Below are 14,007 nucleotides of genomic sequence, written 5' to 3' on the forward strand. Positions count from 1 at the left end.
TCAGCTCTGTATTGAAATAACAGTTTTAATTTTTTTTTTGATTACCGTCACATGATAACATTCAAGTACATGATAAATTGTCCATACTTGATAAGTTGCAGTTGCTCAATAAGCTAAACTAGTACTTGTTATTCGAATCTTTATGCAGTGATACTTGTTCTAATAAGTTGTTTATTTTATTTCTTTTGCACCCTAAATTCATGAAAGAAATGTCGAATAACTTGTTATATAACTGTAAATAATATAAAAAATATTAAAAATTAATTTTAAACAAATTTCTTTACACATTAGTTATTCTTTCACAATGCAGTCATTTTGACTGCTTTTGGGCAATATAGGTATATACTAAATTTCAGTCTTTCTAGTGTTAATATGCTTTTTTCTAAATTAAAGTTCTTTTTCAATACTTCATCAATTATAGGTCCTTCAGCTATACCACCTTAGACAATTGTTCTGGTCTTGCTGTCTAGAAGCCATAAACCAGAGGTCCTCAAACTTTTTAAACAGGGGGCCAGTTCACTGTCCCTCAGACATTCCACACATGCGCACTGCCGGCCCGGGATGAGTCGGCTGCTAAGCAGGACAGGCAGCGGCAGCAAAAACACCTGGCGGGCCGGATAAATGTTTTCGGTGGGCCACATGTGGCCCGCGGGCCGTAGTTTGAGGACCCCTGCTAAACATTCCCCTTCCTATTTTCTCTTCTTGGAATCTCTTCTACTCTTACTTTTCCATTTCCAATTCTTGTGATCTTGATGCCTCCCTTTCCTCTACCACTTTTCCTGTTCTAACCTTGGGTTCCGGTTAAAAGTAGGTTTGGGGGTGGGATCCTAGATCTACGTTCTGAAAAGGGAGTCCTCTCTTTTAGGACAGAGGAACCTTCCTGTGGCTGCGCCGCCTGGAACAAATCCGAGACTTGTTCCTTCTGGCCCTACTGCTAGGGTTTGTGAGTTGGATAATGTTTTCCCCAGACTTCTTAGTTCTTTATCCTTAGCTTTACAATTTACTCAGCACACTAACATTTTATTTCCCTACTTGGTTTAAATATTGAACAGTGATTTTCAAAGAATATTCTTATGGCTCGACTGATGTGGATCAGTGGTTAAGTGTCGACCTATGAACCAGAAGTTCACAGTTTAATTCCTGGTCAGGGCAAATTCCCAGGTTGCAAAAGGCAGCCAATCAATGATTCTCTCTCATCATTGATGCTTCTATTGCTCTCTCCCTCTCCCTTCCTCTTTGAAATCAATAAAAATACATTTAAAAGAAAAGAATATTCTTACCCACACTGAATTTCAGTAACCACAATTATAGAATTCTGTTTAGAAAGTATAATTCTTGCAGTGTTTCTGCAATGTTGAGGAAAAATAATGCAGAAATAGTATTTGTTCAATGCTACTTTTCAGTTTGCTCTCATCAGTGTTTCTTAAATATTTTGATGCCTGTTCTATCAGAAAAATACGTCATGGAGATTAAAATCATTTCCAGCCAACCTAAGGTGTGACGGCCCAAGAAGAAAAAATTAGGTTTGGGAGCAAAGGGCTATGTATGGTTAGTGGTGGCAGTGAAGTTGAAAAAGGAAAAAAAAAAGAGAGAGAGAGAGAATTTACAGTAGTAGAAGGTCTCATTCTCCTTTGCTTCAAACCAATATACACTCCTTTTTCTCACTCTCCCATATCATATTTTCCTCACTTGTCATCTTCCCTTGTTTTGTGTGTTTTATCCTACTATATTGAGATTATACTGATCTGCCAGGTTTAATCATTTGGTATTTACTGCATGTATAATATGTGGAAGCCCTCTGTCTCAGTCATGTTGACTCAAAATGTTTCATTTAGCAGAATCTAACTTTTTAAGGGATGGTTCACCTTTTGTATCCTATTTCACTTAGCTTAAAAAATATGGCAAAGTGAGCAGATTGTATTGCTTCTCTTGCAGCATTTGAAACCAATATTAGGATTTTGTGTTCTGCATTTTGGGGCTAGTGATGTAATAGAGTAGCATAAATCGCTTATTTGAGCTCTCCTTTGGGAATAGTTTACTCAACACTAAAGGATGGCTAAGGTTTTGTTTTTTTGTCATTTTACAGTAAACTTATTGAAGTCTCAGTCATGTCCCCTGATTAGATATCTTCCAGATCTGAATCTCCAAGCTTGAGTGATACGTGCAAAGTTCTGGTACTGCAAAGTGGTGGGGATAGGGGTGATGATGTCACATGATGAGAGTGATAATAGTGCTGATATTATTTGACTGTTTGCTCAAGTACCAAGGATTTTACCTGTATCAACTACTTTTCATATACAGTTCGTTCCTTCTTGTTACGATGATCCAACTATTCATGCCCCCCACCGAAGGCCAGTCTTCCACTTGTGCATTAGATCCCATCATGTACCTATTTAAGGTTATTACTCTAGCAGTTCACTTCTCTGTTTTTTCTGCATTATCATCTTTTTTTCTCCCTTTGCTGGATTAGTCCAATCAGCTTACAGGTATACTGTTTTGTTCTCATCTTTTTTTTTTTTTTAATAAAGGGTTTTTGTTTTGTTTTTTGGGGTGTTTTGTGGTTTTTTTTGCTCCATATTCTTGTTTTTCCGTTCCCATCATAGCAAAACATTTTTTAAAAAGCTGTCTGTGCTCACTTCCTTCATTTTCTTTTATCTCATTCAGTGTTGAATGTACCCTAATCAGGATGCATGCCACCAACCCTACCCAAACAACTTTTGCCAAGCTCAACAGTGAAGTCTGCTTTGCTAAATCTTAGTTGCTATCTCAGCACCATTTGACATAGCTAAACACTTTTCCCATTCTTGAACCATTTTCTTTTTTTTTTAAATATATTGTATTGATTTTTTACAGAGAGGAAAGGAGAGAGATAGAGATAAAAAGTTAGAAACATCGATCAGCTGCCTCCTGCACGTCCCCCACTGGGGAAGTGCGCGCAACCCAGGTACATGCCCTTGACCGGAATCGAACCTGGGACCCTTCAGTCCGCAGGCGGACGCTCTATCCACTGAGCCAAACCGGTTTCGGCTTGAATCATTTTCTTAATTTCAGCCACTGCATTGGTTTTCTTTTTCGTCGTCTTTGCTGGGTTTTCTTCACACCTATGACCTCATGGTTTAAATGTTGTTCGTACTATACTGATTCCAAAATGATACCTGTTTTTTGACTCCAGACTTATATCTCTTCCTTCCTACTTGATACCCCATTTGAAGGTCTAATAAGAATCTCAAACTTGCTGGCCGATTTGGCTCAGTGGATAGAGCGTCGGCCTGCGGACTGAGGGGCCCAGGTTCGATTCCGGTCAAGGGCATGTGCCTTGGTTGCGGGCACATCCCCAGTGTTGGGTGTGCAGAAGGCGGCTGATCGATGTTACTCTCTCATGGATGTTTCTAACTCTCTATCCCTCTCCCTTCCTCTCTGTAAAAAATCAATAAAATATATTTTTTAAAAAAAGAATCTCAAACTTTACATGTCCAAACTCAAACCTTGATTTCTCTCCCTCTACTCTTTCTCCAGTTTTCTTCATCTTATTAAGTTAATAAATCATACAGTATATAGCACTTTCATTCTTCCATTTGCTAAGACAAAAAACCTTGAGAGTTTTCTTTGACACCTCTTTCTCAGTCACATTCACATATAATACAATAGCAAATATGTAGGTTCCATCTTCAAAATATTTGACCCTTTATCACCACATTTACTCTAAGCACTCTGGTTTAATAGTAATTATAATAACAGTCAAAGTTTTGAAAGTTAAAAAAGTAGGATATTTGCCAAGCCTTAATGTTGGCTTTCCATGGCAGTGGTTCTCCATAAGTCGGGAGAATTAGACCACTCCAGACCCCCAAGATGACCAGATATATTCTCTTGTTGCTGATCAAACCCACATATAAAACACACTCTGACAAACCTTGCTGAGAATCACTGTTGCGGGTAATGGGCCTCCAGAATACAGTTTTTAAAACAGTGCTGTAGGAAGATAGTCTTTTGGAAAGGTAACTCTAGTGGCAGTCAGCAGGGATTGGTTATTTATTTGTTTTCATATAGATGCTAAAGGAGAGATGTTTGTGTGTATTTGGAAATCATTCCTTGATCACTTCAACAGCTGGAGGGAAGCTAGTGGGAAGAGATGAATAAGAAGAATGCTTAAACTGTTGATACAGTGACCGCAGTGCCATTAATGGTCTTACAGCAATTGACAAAATAACTGAATGCTTCTTTTATTCTTTTCTAATTCTTTAGGAACACCTTTTTATCCAAGTCAGCCAGTTTATCAATCAGCACCTATCATAGTGGCTACCCAGCAGCAGCCCCCTCCAGCCAAGAGAGAGAAAAAAACAGTAAGAGACCTTATTAATTTTTCTTATTTTAAATTGAATGTCCATTCACTTGTTAAATAAGTTTACTCACAGTTGTTATCACTATTCATCTTAGTTCACAAATGACTGCCGTTTTTTCTTCTTTTATATCCTTACCACTAGATTTAGGGGATTTGTATGGGCATTTAACTAGAAGTTGTAAATAGCATTTGCTTATTACCAGTTTTCAACAGGCACCAAGTTAGGTATGCTAAGTGACAGCATGCCCTCTAGCTTCAGAATTGGGAGGGTTTAGTCTGCTAAGGTCTCACTAAATGGGAGGAATTTGAGGTCAGTTCTCATTCCTGATTGTCCTTTAACTGTAGTCCTAGTCATCTCTACACACAAGTATGAACTGATTGGAAAAAATAGCACAAGATAAAATGAGCAAAATGTTAAGGTCAACAAGAAAAATCTTTCCTGTGGAAGATATTTATTTTAAGAAACAGAAAGCAGGATTTAGAAAATGTATTCTAATTGTTTTTAGTAAGTTATAGGGGCTTTGCCTCTGCCTAGTAAGGCAGGCCCAAGAGAATTAGAGTGCAGTCATAAAATGTACATTGCATAAAGGAATGTGAAGGGATTAGTTAAAGAACATATATGCATAGCCTATGGACACAGACAAATAGTGTGGGATGGGCAAAGGGAGGGGACTGGGTAGAGGTGGCAAAAGGGAGGAAATGGGGGAACATCTGCAACAGTGTCAATAATAAAAATTTTAAATTAAAAAGAAAAATGTGAATGCATGCTTAAGAAAAAAAATTCACATTGCAGAACATTTTGTAGAAGAGTGGCATGTAATCAGATCACTCAAAATGGGTAATGTTTATGAACGACTCCCCCATTCACACGGTTAAGATAGATGGACATGGTATCATAGCAATATTCTTGAAAATACTCATTTAATAAAGAGTAGTTGAAGTTCAAAACTTTGGTTCTTTATTATCAGAAACAAATTACTTGTGCACACATCCTAATAAACAGGACATGCCCGTGTATCATGACACTAAAGTTGAGAGACTGTGCTTTGGAAATGTTGAAACAGCATAGTAGATGCTGGACTTGAAGAACACTTTCAGAATACAGGAAAAATAATAAAGGAGACAGTGAAACTGGAGGACAGTAATAGTAGTTGTTACTGAAGAAGAAAGTAGAACAGATGTATTAGAAGTGATACTTAAAACTGTATTTGAAACAAGCTTTCAAACCTGAAAGATATAGCTGATATTCATAATCTTACTGAAGAAACTACTTCCAAAAAAGCTTTGAGATTCAGATGGTTTTATTAGTGATTTTTTTGAAATTTTCAATAAGCCAGGGCTACCGTCATTAAGCACTGGAGGTAATGACAAATCTGTATGTCTTAGCAATGTCCCAGGATGGAAGACCTACACCCAGGTACTCCAACTCTGTTGTAGAACCAGTGTCCACTGACATCTATATAAGCATAAGTAGCCTTTCAAAAAATTAAAACAAGAAGGCCATACATATTGTTCTGCATTTTTCCTCTTTTCACCTATCAGTACATCTTGATGTTCATTCCATATCAGTACATGTAGGTCAATCTCATTCTTTCAACTGGCTATTTGGTATTTAACTAAAAGGAAATGGCATAATTTCTTAACTACTCTGTTCTTCATCAGCTCGGGCTCCTCCCCAGCCACCTGCCGCTTTGTTCACTACTACATCCCCCGAGGGGTCCCGGATTGGTCCTAGATTGTGAGAGGGCGCAGGCCAGGCTGAGGGACCCTACCGGTGCACATATCTGTGCACTGGGCCTCTAGTACATATGTAAGGTTATCTATAACATAAATTCCTATTTCTGAGTCCTTGGATATGTATATTTTTCATTTTGTTAGAGAACCATTTCGCAGTAGTTCTCAATCTTCTGGACCTTTAAATACAGTTCCTCATGTTGTGACCCAACCATAAAATGATTTTCGTTGCTACTTCATAACTGTAATGTTGCTACTGTTATGAATTGTCATGTAAATATCTGATATGCAGGATGGTCTTAGGTGACCCCTGTGAAAGTGTCGTTCGACCGCCAAAGGGGTCGCGACCCACAGGTTGAGAACCGCTTATTTAAAGCCTTTAAGACTTTGTTGTGCAGAGTAAGTTCCATAATTTAAAACTATTTTATGGTTCTTATCTTTTTTAACATTACTCATTTGGCACTGCTTACAAGATAAATGTTAATACTTTGCTTATTTGGCCTAGAAATTCAGCCAACTAAGTCTCCTTTAGTTTGTTATTTAATTAGTTCATGTCAGAGCTAACGGCTTAAATTTTTCTGAATGACCCCATATAGTTCTGTGATTTAAATAAAATCAAATGTGGTAATTATCAACTTTGATATTTGACCAGTTTTCCAGTTTTGCACCTTTAATACATTATATGCCTATAAATCTACTACAGAGACATCCCATCTGTAAATATGATGTCTTATTGTAATCTTATAGATAAGAATTAGGGATCCAAACCAGGGAGGTAAAGACATAACAGAAGAGATTATGTCTGGAGGTGGCAGCAGAAATCCTACTCCACCCATTGGGAGACCCACATCCACACCTACTCCTCCCCAGGTAAGTTGGAGTGAGCCATGATGGATGATGGTATGTATGTGTTCATTAACCTCAACTGAATTCTTTTTTTTTTTCTATAGCTGCTTTCTGTACTTTCCATTTCCATCAGTTGTCTCATAGCCTCGAATATCTAAATGATATTTAAACATCATTATTTCTTTTTACAAATATTGTTTCTCTTTACAAATATTTATACAGTAATTACAAATTTTTATTGATAATGTTTCTGTGTATTGTCTTCACATTCAGAGCATAGCTGCTGCCACTTTTCCTAATGATACTAAAAAGGAGCTGCTTTTAAACTTCATCATTAAATGAGTATTTTGTTTTAAATATGGAGCCTTAGGAATTAAATGGTGCATACTACATTAATGCAAACTGTAAGGTTGAAAACTTAAACATTTGTACTGAACAGTATTGTTTGAGATGATTATCTGTGTTACTCAGAGCATAGTTAGATGTATTATAGGCACATCTCTTCCCTATTAGTTCTACATAAATGCGATTCTTTAGTGGAGAATGTCTTTTTTAATTATTTACAGAGGTTATTAGTAAATTATATTAGTTCAAGCACCTTTTTGCTCCTGTTGCAGAAGTGGCTATCATGGTCTTAAGAGTTCACTGTCTTGCTGTTAGAAATCAAGACATCTCAGGAAGAGCTGGAGTTTAGTAAACTTCAACAGAGAATGGAACCCCCCAACTTTAACAGGATTTTGTTTTCCTCACTGGGTTACTAATAAATTTTGTTAAAACCATTCAGAGGACATGCGTGATTTTCAGATCTTCAGAATATCTAAAGCGAAAGCCCAGCATGTAAAACATAAAACCAAAGTTATTAGGAGTAAGAGGCTGCTTGCTTCCCCATCTTGTGGTTGTGTAGTAAGGTGAGGTATTCCTCAGAGCCCAGTTTACTAAAAAGTGATATGGATAATCAAATGTAATGTATTAGGAATGATAGACTATTAACTTTAGTAGTATAGGTTTTAAACGTTCTTGAAAATGTTCTTAATAATTAAATTCATGAATACATGGAATTAAGCAAAATGACAAATAAACCAAAAAACCACTTCATAGACCCAGACAAAAATATGATGATTACCAAAGGAAAAGTTAGTGTTTGTGGGGGGGATATATATTGATGGAAGGAGACTTGATTTGGGGTGGTGAACACTCAATATACAGAGGATGTATTAATAGAATTGTATACCTGAAACCTTTATAATTTTATTATCCAGTGTCATCCCAGTAATTTCCATTAAAAAGAATAAATAAAATGCCATCTTCATGGGGGGAGGGCAATGCAGGGAGGACAAATACCTGTCTGTGTTAAAGATCCTTGAAAATCTGTGAATTTTTAGTAAGTCGAACACGTGGGCCTTTGTGTGATGATATGTTTTGCTTATAAATGATGGTAGTCTCTGCCTGACATTTGTCTTAGTCTTCCATCATCTAAGTAAGTGTAATATATAACCACCTCGATATGTGAATTGTAGGTCATATTAGTGTTTGTTAATAGGACTTTTAACCATTTCCCATTATTTCTCCAGGGATATTTCAAGTCTGGAATGATCAAGGCGGCCTTATATTTAATGTTGTCTGTGGAAGTAAACATGGGACAAGCAGCATTTACACATTTAAATTATCTACTTATGTGCTCTGTTAGGTAGGGGAATACTATAGCAAACATTTGGTTGTTCAGGGCAGTTAAATTTTAATCTGTATTTTTCCACATTTATTAAAATATTGTTACTGTTAAGCCTTATAGTTGACAACCTTTTGTTGATTTCTATTTAAATTTTCAATTTGAACATGTGTTAGTATATCGTGCATTTTAATTCCCTGTGGGTTGGTATGTTTTTCTGTTATCCCTCTGTCCTTAACCACAGAAATTCTTTTGCTCTTTATCTTTCCCCAGTGACCACAGGCCTGAATACAAGTATATGTGTTTGTGTAATTATAAAGCACAGTAAATGTATATTTTATTTGATAAAGGCCATCAGTCAATGATTATAATGTTGGTAGTAGTTTTTGAGGTGTGATCTGAATACAAGTATATGTGTTTGTGTAATTATAAAGCACAGTAAATGTATATTTTATTTGATAAATGCCATCAGTCAATGATTATAATGTTGGTAGTAGTTTTTGAGGTGTGCTCTGAATACAAGTATATGTGTTTGTGTAATTATAAAGCACAGTAAATGTATATTTTATTTGATAAAGGCCATCAGTCAATGATTATAATGTTGGTAGTAGTTTTTGAGGTGTGATCTGAATACAAGTATATGTGTTTGTGTAATTATAAAGCACAGTAAATGTATATTTTATTTGATAAAGGCCATCAGTCAATGATTATAATGTTGGTAGTAGTTTTTGAGGTGTGATGTTGTCATGAAGTGTCCATTTATTTTATTAACTTGCAATTTAATCCAGTTACCAATCTGTTGTCTTTCCAAATGCATGAAATTCATAAAATGAACAAAGAGCTTTCTAACTGACACATAAACACTAGAAATATTTCCAGAAATTCATCAAGAGTGTTGCATATAGAGTAATAGAAGGATAATGTCTGGTTACTAAGAGAGGCAGTCATTACTGCCTGATTATTATATTGTGTAAAAATGTTAACTCAGTCTTTCAAAAGATGCTAGAAATCTCTATTTATGTTAAAAATCTACAAGTTTTAAATGTTGGCTACCAGTTCTACTAATAAATAGCACTGTGGAAGCCAAAGGGTTTACAACAAAGGGTTTAAACCCAAAACCAATTGGGTTTAACTTAATAACTGCTAGTTTACCAATTTTGGCCTAATTATAATTAATTAGTAAGACTGCAAAAGAGACAACCCTCTGCATCAGAATTTGAATAGTAAATACTGTAATGCTTTTGGCATTATGGATAACCTGCTTTGAGCCATAATACATATGCTGTAACAAAGCCTTTCCCTGTCATTGAGGTTGTTGCAGTCTCTTTAAGGAAGACAGAGGACACTTACTAGTATATAACTGGTCCTCCTATGAAGTATACTAGTATACAGAGAATGATTAAAGCACCAAGTTGACAAATGGAACAGAGTTGCAGCACAGACTCAAATACGTATGTTGGATCACTGAAACAGTAATGGTGGTATAGGTGAGGTAGCACAGGGGAGAGGTTAAAAGCTTTGGCTTAGAATCAGACATACTTCGTTTCAGGTCCCATTCCTACTACTTAATTGTGTAACTTTAGCCAAGTTACTTAATATTCCAGAGTCTTAGCTTCCACATTTTAAAAAATGAGGAAAATAAAAGCTGTCATATACAGTTATTATAAGGATTAAATGAGATCAAATACGTAAAATTGCTTAAGCTAAGGGCATAATGAGCACTCAAACATTACCTGTTTCAGTATTGCAATTATTGTTATTTTAGGAGGCACAGAGAATGACTGGAAGTCTGGGAGCTTCATAGCAGAGATGCCATTTGATCTGAGTTCCCAGATTGGTATTCACCACATGGACAGAGAGAGGGTATTAGGCAGAGGGACATCATATGCAAAAGCACATGGAAACTTATCATTTCAGGTGATAAATTAGAAAGTCAGTTGAAAGAGGGGATGCCAATTAGAGAAATATTCAGCAATTGGTTACTAAGTAGGGATTATAAGAGTGACCATATAATTCATCATCTAAATTTGGACTACTTTAGAAATTAATGGAAATGCTATTAATCATTTTGCTGGGATAACAGACGTAAAGCTGTATTATTCAGGTAAACAGGGATGCATGGTTCCCCTAGAAGTAAGAGAGAGGGAGGGGTCAGAGGTGACTCTACAAGCTTAGATGCCTAGATTTATAGAGTAACACACAGCAGGAAGTATACTTAGGATGTTTGAAGAAGTGGATGATGCGTTTGATTTTGGCAAGCATGCAAGCTAAGAAGAGTTATTGAGGGAAACTGCATTGGGTATATGTGAGGAAACAGATTTTTGCTATTCTGCTGCTGCTTTGCCCTAAAGATTTTGAAATTGTCCGGTTTCCTGTAGGTTTTAAAATGAGCTATAGAATAACTCCTGGAGATTTTATATCTCAAATATATTAAAAATATACATACTGTGTATGTATACTTGTGCCTATAACAGTGATGGCGAACCTATGACACACGTGTCAGAGGTGACACGCGAACTCATTTTTTTGGTTGATTCTTCTTTGTTAAATGGCATTTAAATATATAAAATAAATATCAAAAATATAAGTCTTTGTTTTACTGTGGTTGCAAAGGTCAAAAAATTTCTATATGTGACACGGCACCAGAGTTAAGTTAGGGTTTTTCAAAATGCTGACACGCCGTGTTCAAAAGGTTCGCCACCACTGGCCTATAAAGATGATCACACGGTGGTTGATGCCTGGATGGACATCATAGAGTTCTAGAACACTTCCTGCTGGTCTCCACTCTGTCACTGACATTTAAAACCTTGGACCAGAACATCAAACTCTTTAAACCCCTATTTTTCATTTGTATAATGTGATTGTACTATGTAATCTCATAGTTCCCTTTTAGCTCTTAAATATCAAAGTGAGAAAGAAGGGGAAATTTTTGTTTACTTTTCATTAGCATAAAAATCTCTCAGTTATATGTCTGTTGTTAGCAATTAGGCACAAAGAATATTTCTAAATTAAGAAATGTGCTAGCTGCCTGAAAGTTGTTATGGAACCCTGTAGGGTAAAAATAAGTACATGATGCCAAAGCTTCCAAAATTGTCTGCTTCCAAAGGCATGGTGTTGTACATAAAATCACTTAATTTTTTTCATGAACTATCTACCTTTCTTCCTCTCCCTACTCCCTTTTGTTCTTTTTTCTTTCCTGTTAAGATTCTTTTCTGTTAAGAATTACTCTGATAGTGAAGCAGTTATAACTTGGGAGAATGTCCTCTGCCATAGGGTGTAGGGGCAGAGAAAAGGTTGGAAACTCTTAATTGCTGGCACATCTTAGGAAAGTTATAGCTTCTCCTGTCATTTGGGAAAATTCAAAGTCAGCAGGTTACTGAGATCTTTGAAGAGCTTCTTATAAATTTGATACCTGGAAACCTTAAAGAATTATAGAGTAGGGTTGTTGATTTCATCAGGTCTGTCTCCAAAAGGGTATTGTCTTGAATTTTTAATAAAACTAATGTTCTCCAGCTTCAGTACCTGTAGAAATTTTCTTAAACAAGAAAACAAAATTTGACTTAAGGTTGCTTTTGAGATACTTTATCTCCTTTTGGAAGCCAGGGGAGTGAGTTTGTTTTAAGTTGTTTTGGCATTCCAATAATGATCCACTTATGAGAATTAATAACATTAAATTTTTTTTAAATGATTCTTTGTTTTTACTTGAACTACGTTTTTTCATAAATCTTCAACAAATTTTGTGAAAGCCTTTGCTGTTATGCAATAAAGTGCTATTATTAAATATAATGGTATTATTTTACTTTAGATACTCTAAGTCTGAATCCTAATTATAAAGAAAGTGTGACTCAAATTTTTGCATGGACAGAAAAATTTCTCTCTTACCACTTACTACCAGTCTTACATTGAACATTGCAGCTTGTAATCATCTTGCAACCATGATTATAGTTGTAGGGGGTCACAAGTATTGTAAGAGATCTCAAGAAACTATCATATGTAGTCTTTTATCTATTGTTGAAAATTATTTTTAGAATTAAATGGAATGAATTTTGTATGTTTAAAAATCATAAATCTTCATTGGAAAATAAGAGTAGTAAAAAAAGAAATTGTAATCCTAAATCTTACTGAGAGTTAATCATTTTTACTAGTTGGTGACTAACCCACACAATTTTTAGTACATATATGCATATATCCATATCTATAATTTAATGTATTTGGGTTTATGCCATTTTACTAGTGTAACTACCTTTCTTTTTTCTATGATCATGCAGAAATGTTCATGTTTGACTATAGGTATTATAATTTTTAAGACTACATGATATGTCTTTGTTTGGAAGTACTCTATTTAATTGATGGGTATTTCTTTTCTTTCCTATTTATCACTAATATAAACAATACTGTGGCGAACGACTTTACCTATTTTTGGGTTATGGTGTTGTAACCTACCCTCCAGAAATGTACCAGTTAATCTACCACTAGCAGTAGACAAAAATACCCCTTTCCTTACATATTGCTTATTTGATAGATATTTTAAAAATCCCATTTAATTTTTATTTATTGATTTGTGGAGTTAAGAATTTTGATGTGTACTGGTTATTTGTGTATATGTATGAGTTATCTATTCATGTCTTTTGTACACATCTCTTTTGGGGAGATTATTTTTTTTCTGAGTTGATTATTTTCTGATTTATAAGCATTCTTTACATTTATAAGTATGTTAAAGAAATCTCTTTGACATGCCACTTGCTCATATCATAAGATGAGATATCATTTTTAAATCCTCTTTATGTTACTTTCTATAACCATTATATCTGCAAGTCCTATCCGACTCATTCTTTACCACCTTCACTGCTATTGTACTCTAAGCCACTTTGACCTCTCCCCTGGACAACAGTAACTTCCTTACTCATATCCTTGCTTCTGTGTTACCTCTCCTCTGTCTATTCTTTTTTTAAAAAAAAATTTTATTGTGATATAATTGACATATAACATTATTTTAGCTTCATGCATACAAAATGATTTGATAGACTTCTGTATATTGCAAAATGATCACCAGAATAAGTCTAGTTAATATCCATTAACCATACACAGTTACAAAAAGTTTCTTTTGAAAGTTTCTTTTCTTCTGATATCTACTCTCTTAGCTTCTTTTAAATATGCAATATAATACTATTAAATACTAGAGGCCTGGTGAACAAAATTTGTGCACGGGTAGGGTCCCTAGTCCTCAGCCTGGCCTGTGCCTTCTAGTAGTTTGGGAGCCCTCAAGGGATGTCCGACTGACGGCTTAGACCCAAGTGGGCCTAAACCCAAGCAGTCCTAAGCCGTCAGTCGGACATCCTTAGCACTGCTGCAGAGGCAGGAGAAGCTCCTGCCACCGTTGCTGCACTCACCAGCCCCAGCCGTGAGCACGGCTTCTGGCTGA

The 14,007-nt window shown here is 35.7% G+C and overlaps 1 protein-coding gene across 23 annotated transcripts in view; it reads left to right on the forward strand.

Moving 5' to 3' along the window:
• The window catches only part of EIF4G3 (eukaryotic translation initiation factor 4 gamma 3), a 272,633-nt gene that overhangs the window by 143,225 nt on the left and 115,401 nt on the right, over nt 1-14,007 (forward strand). For all 23 annotated transcript variants that reach the window (XM_015557211.1, XM_015557208.1, XM_015557218.1 and 20 more), the window contains 2 exons: nt 4,243-4,340; nt 6,821-6,943. In XM_015557211.1, coding sequence (XP_015412697.1) covers nt 4,243-4,340; nt 6,821-6,943 — 221 coding nt within the window. The remainder of the gene's footprint in view (nt 1-4,242; nt 4,341-6,820; nt 6,944-14,007) is intronic.

The sequence above is a fragment of the Myotis davidii genome, unplaced genomic scaffold, assembly GCF_000327345.1.
Source record: "Myotis davidii unplaced genomic scaffold, ASM32734v1 scaffold149, whole genome shotgun sequence".
Taxonomy (NCBI): Eukaryota; Metazoa; Chordata; class Mammalia; order Chiroptera; family Vespertilionidae; genus Myotis; species Myotis davidii.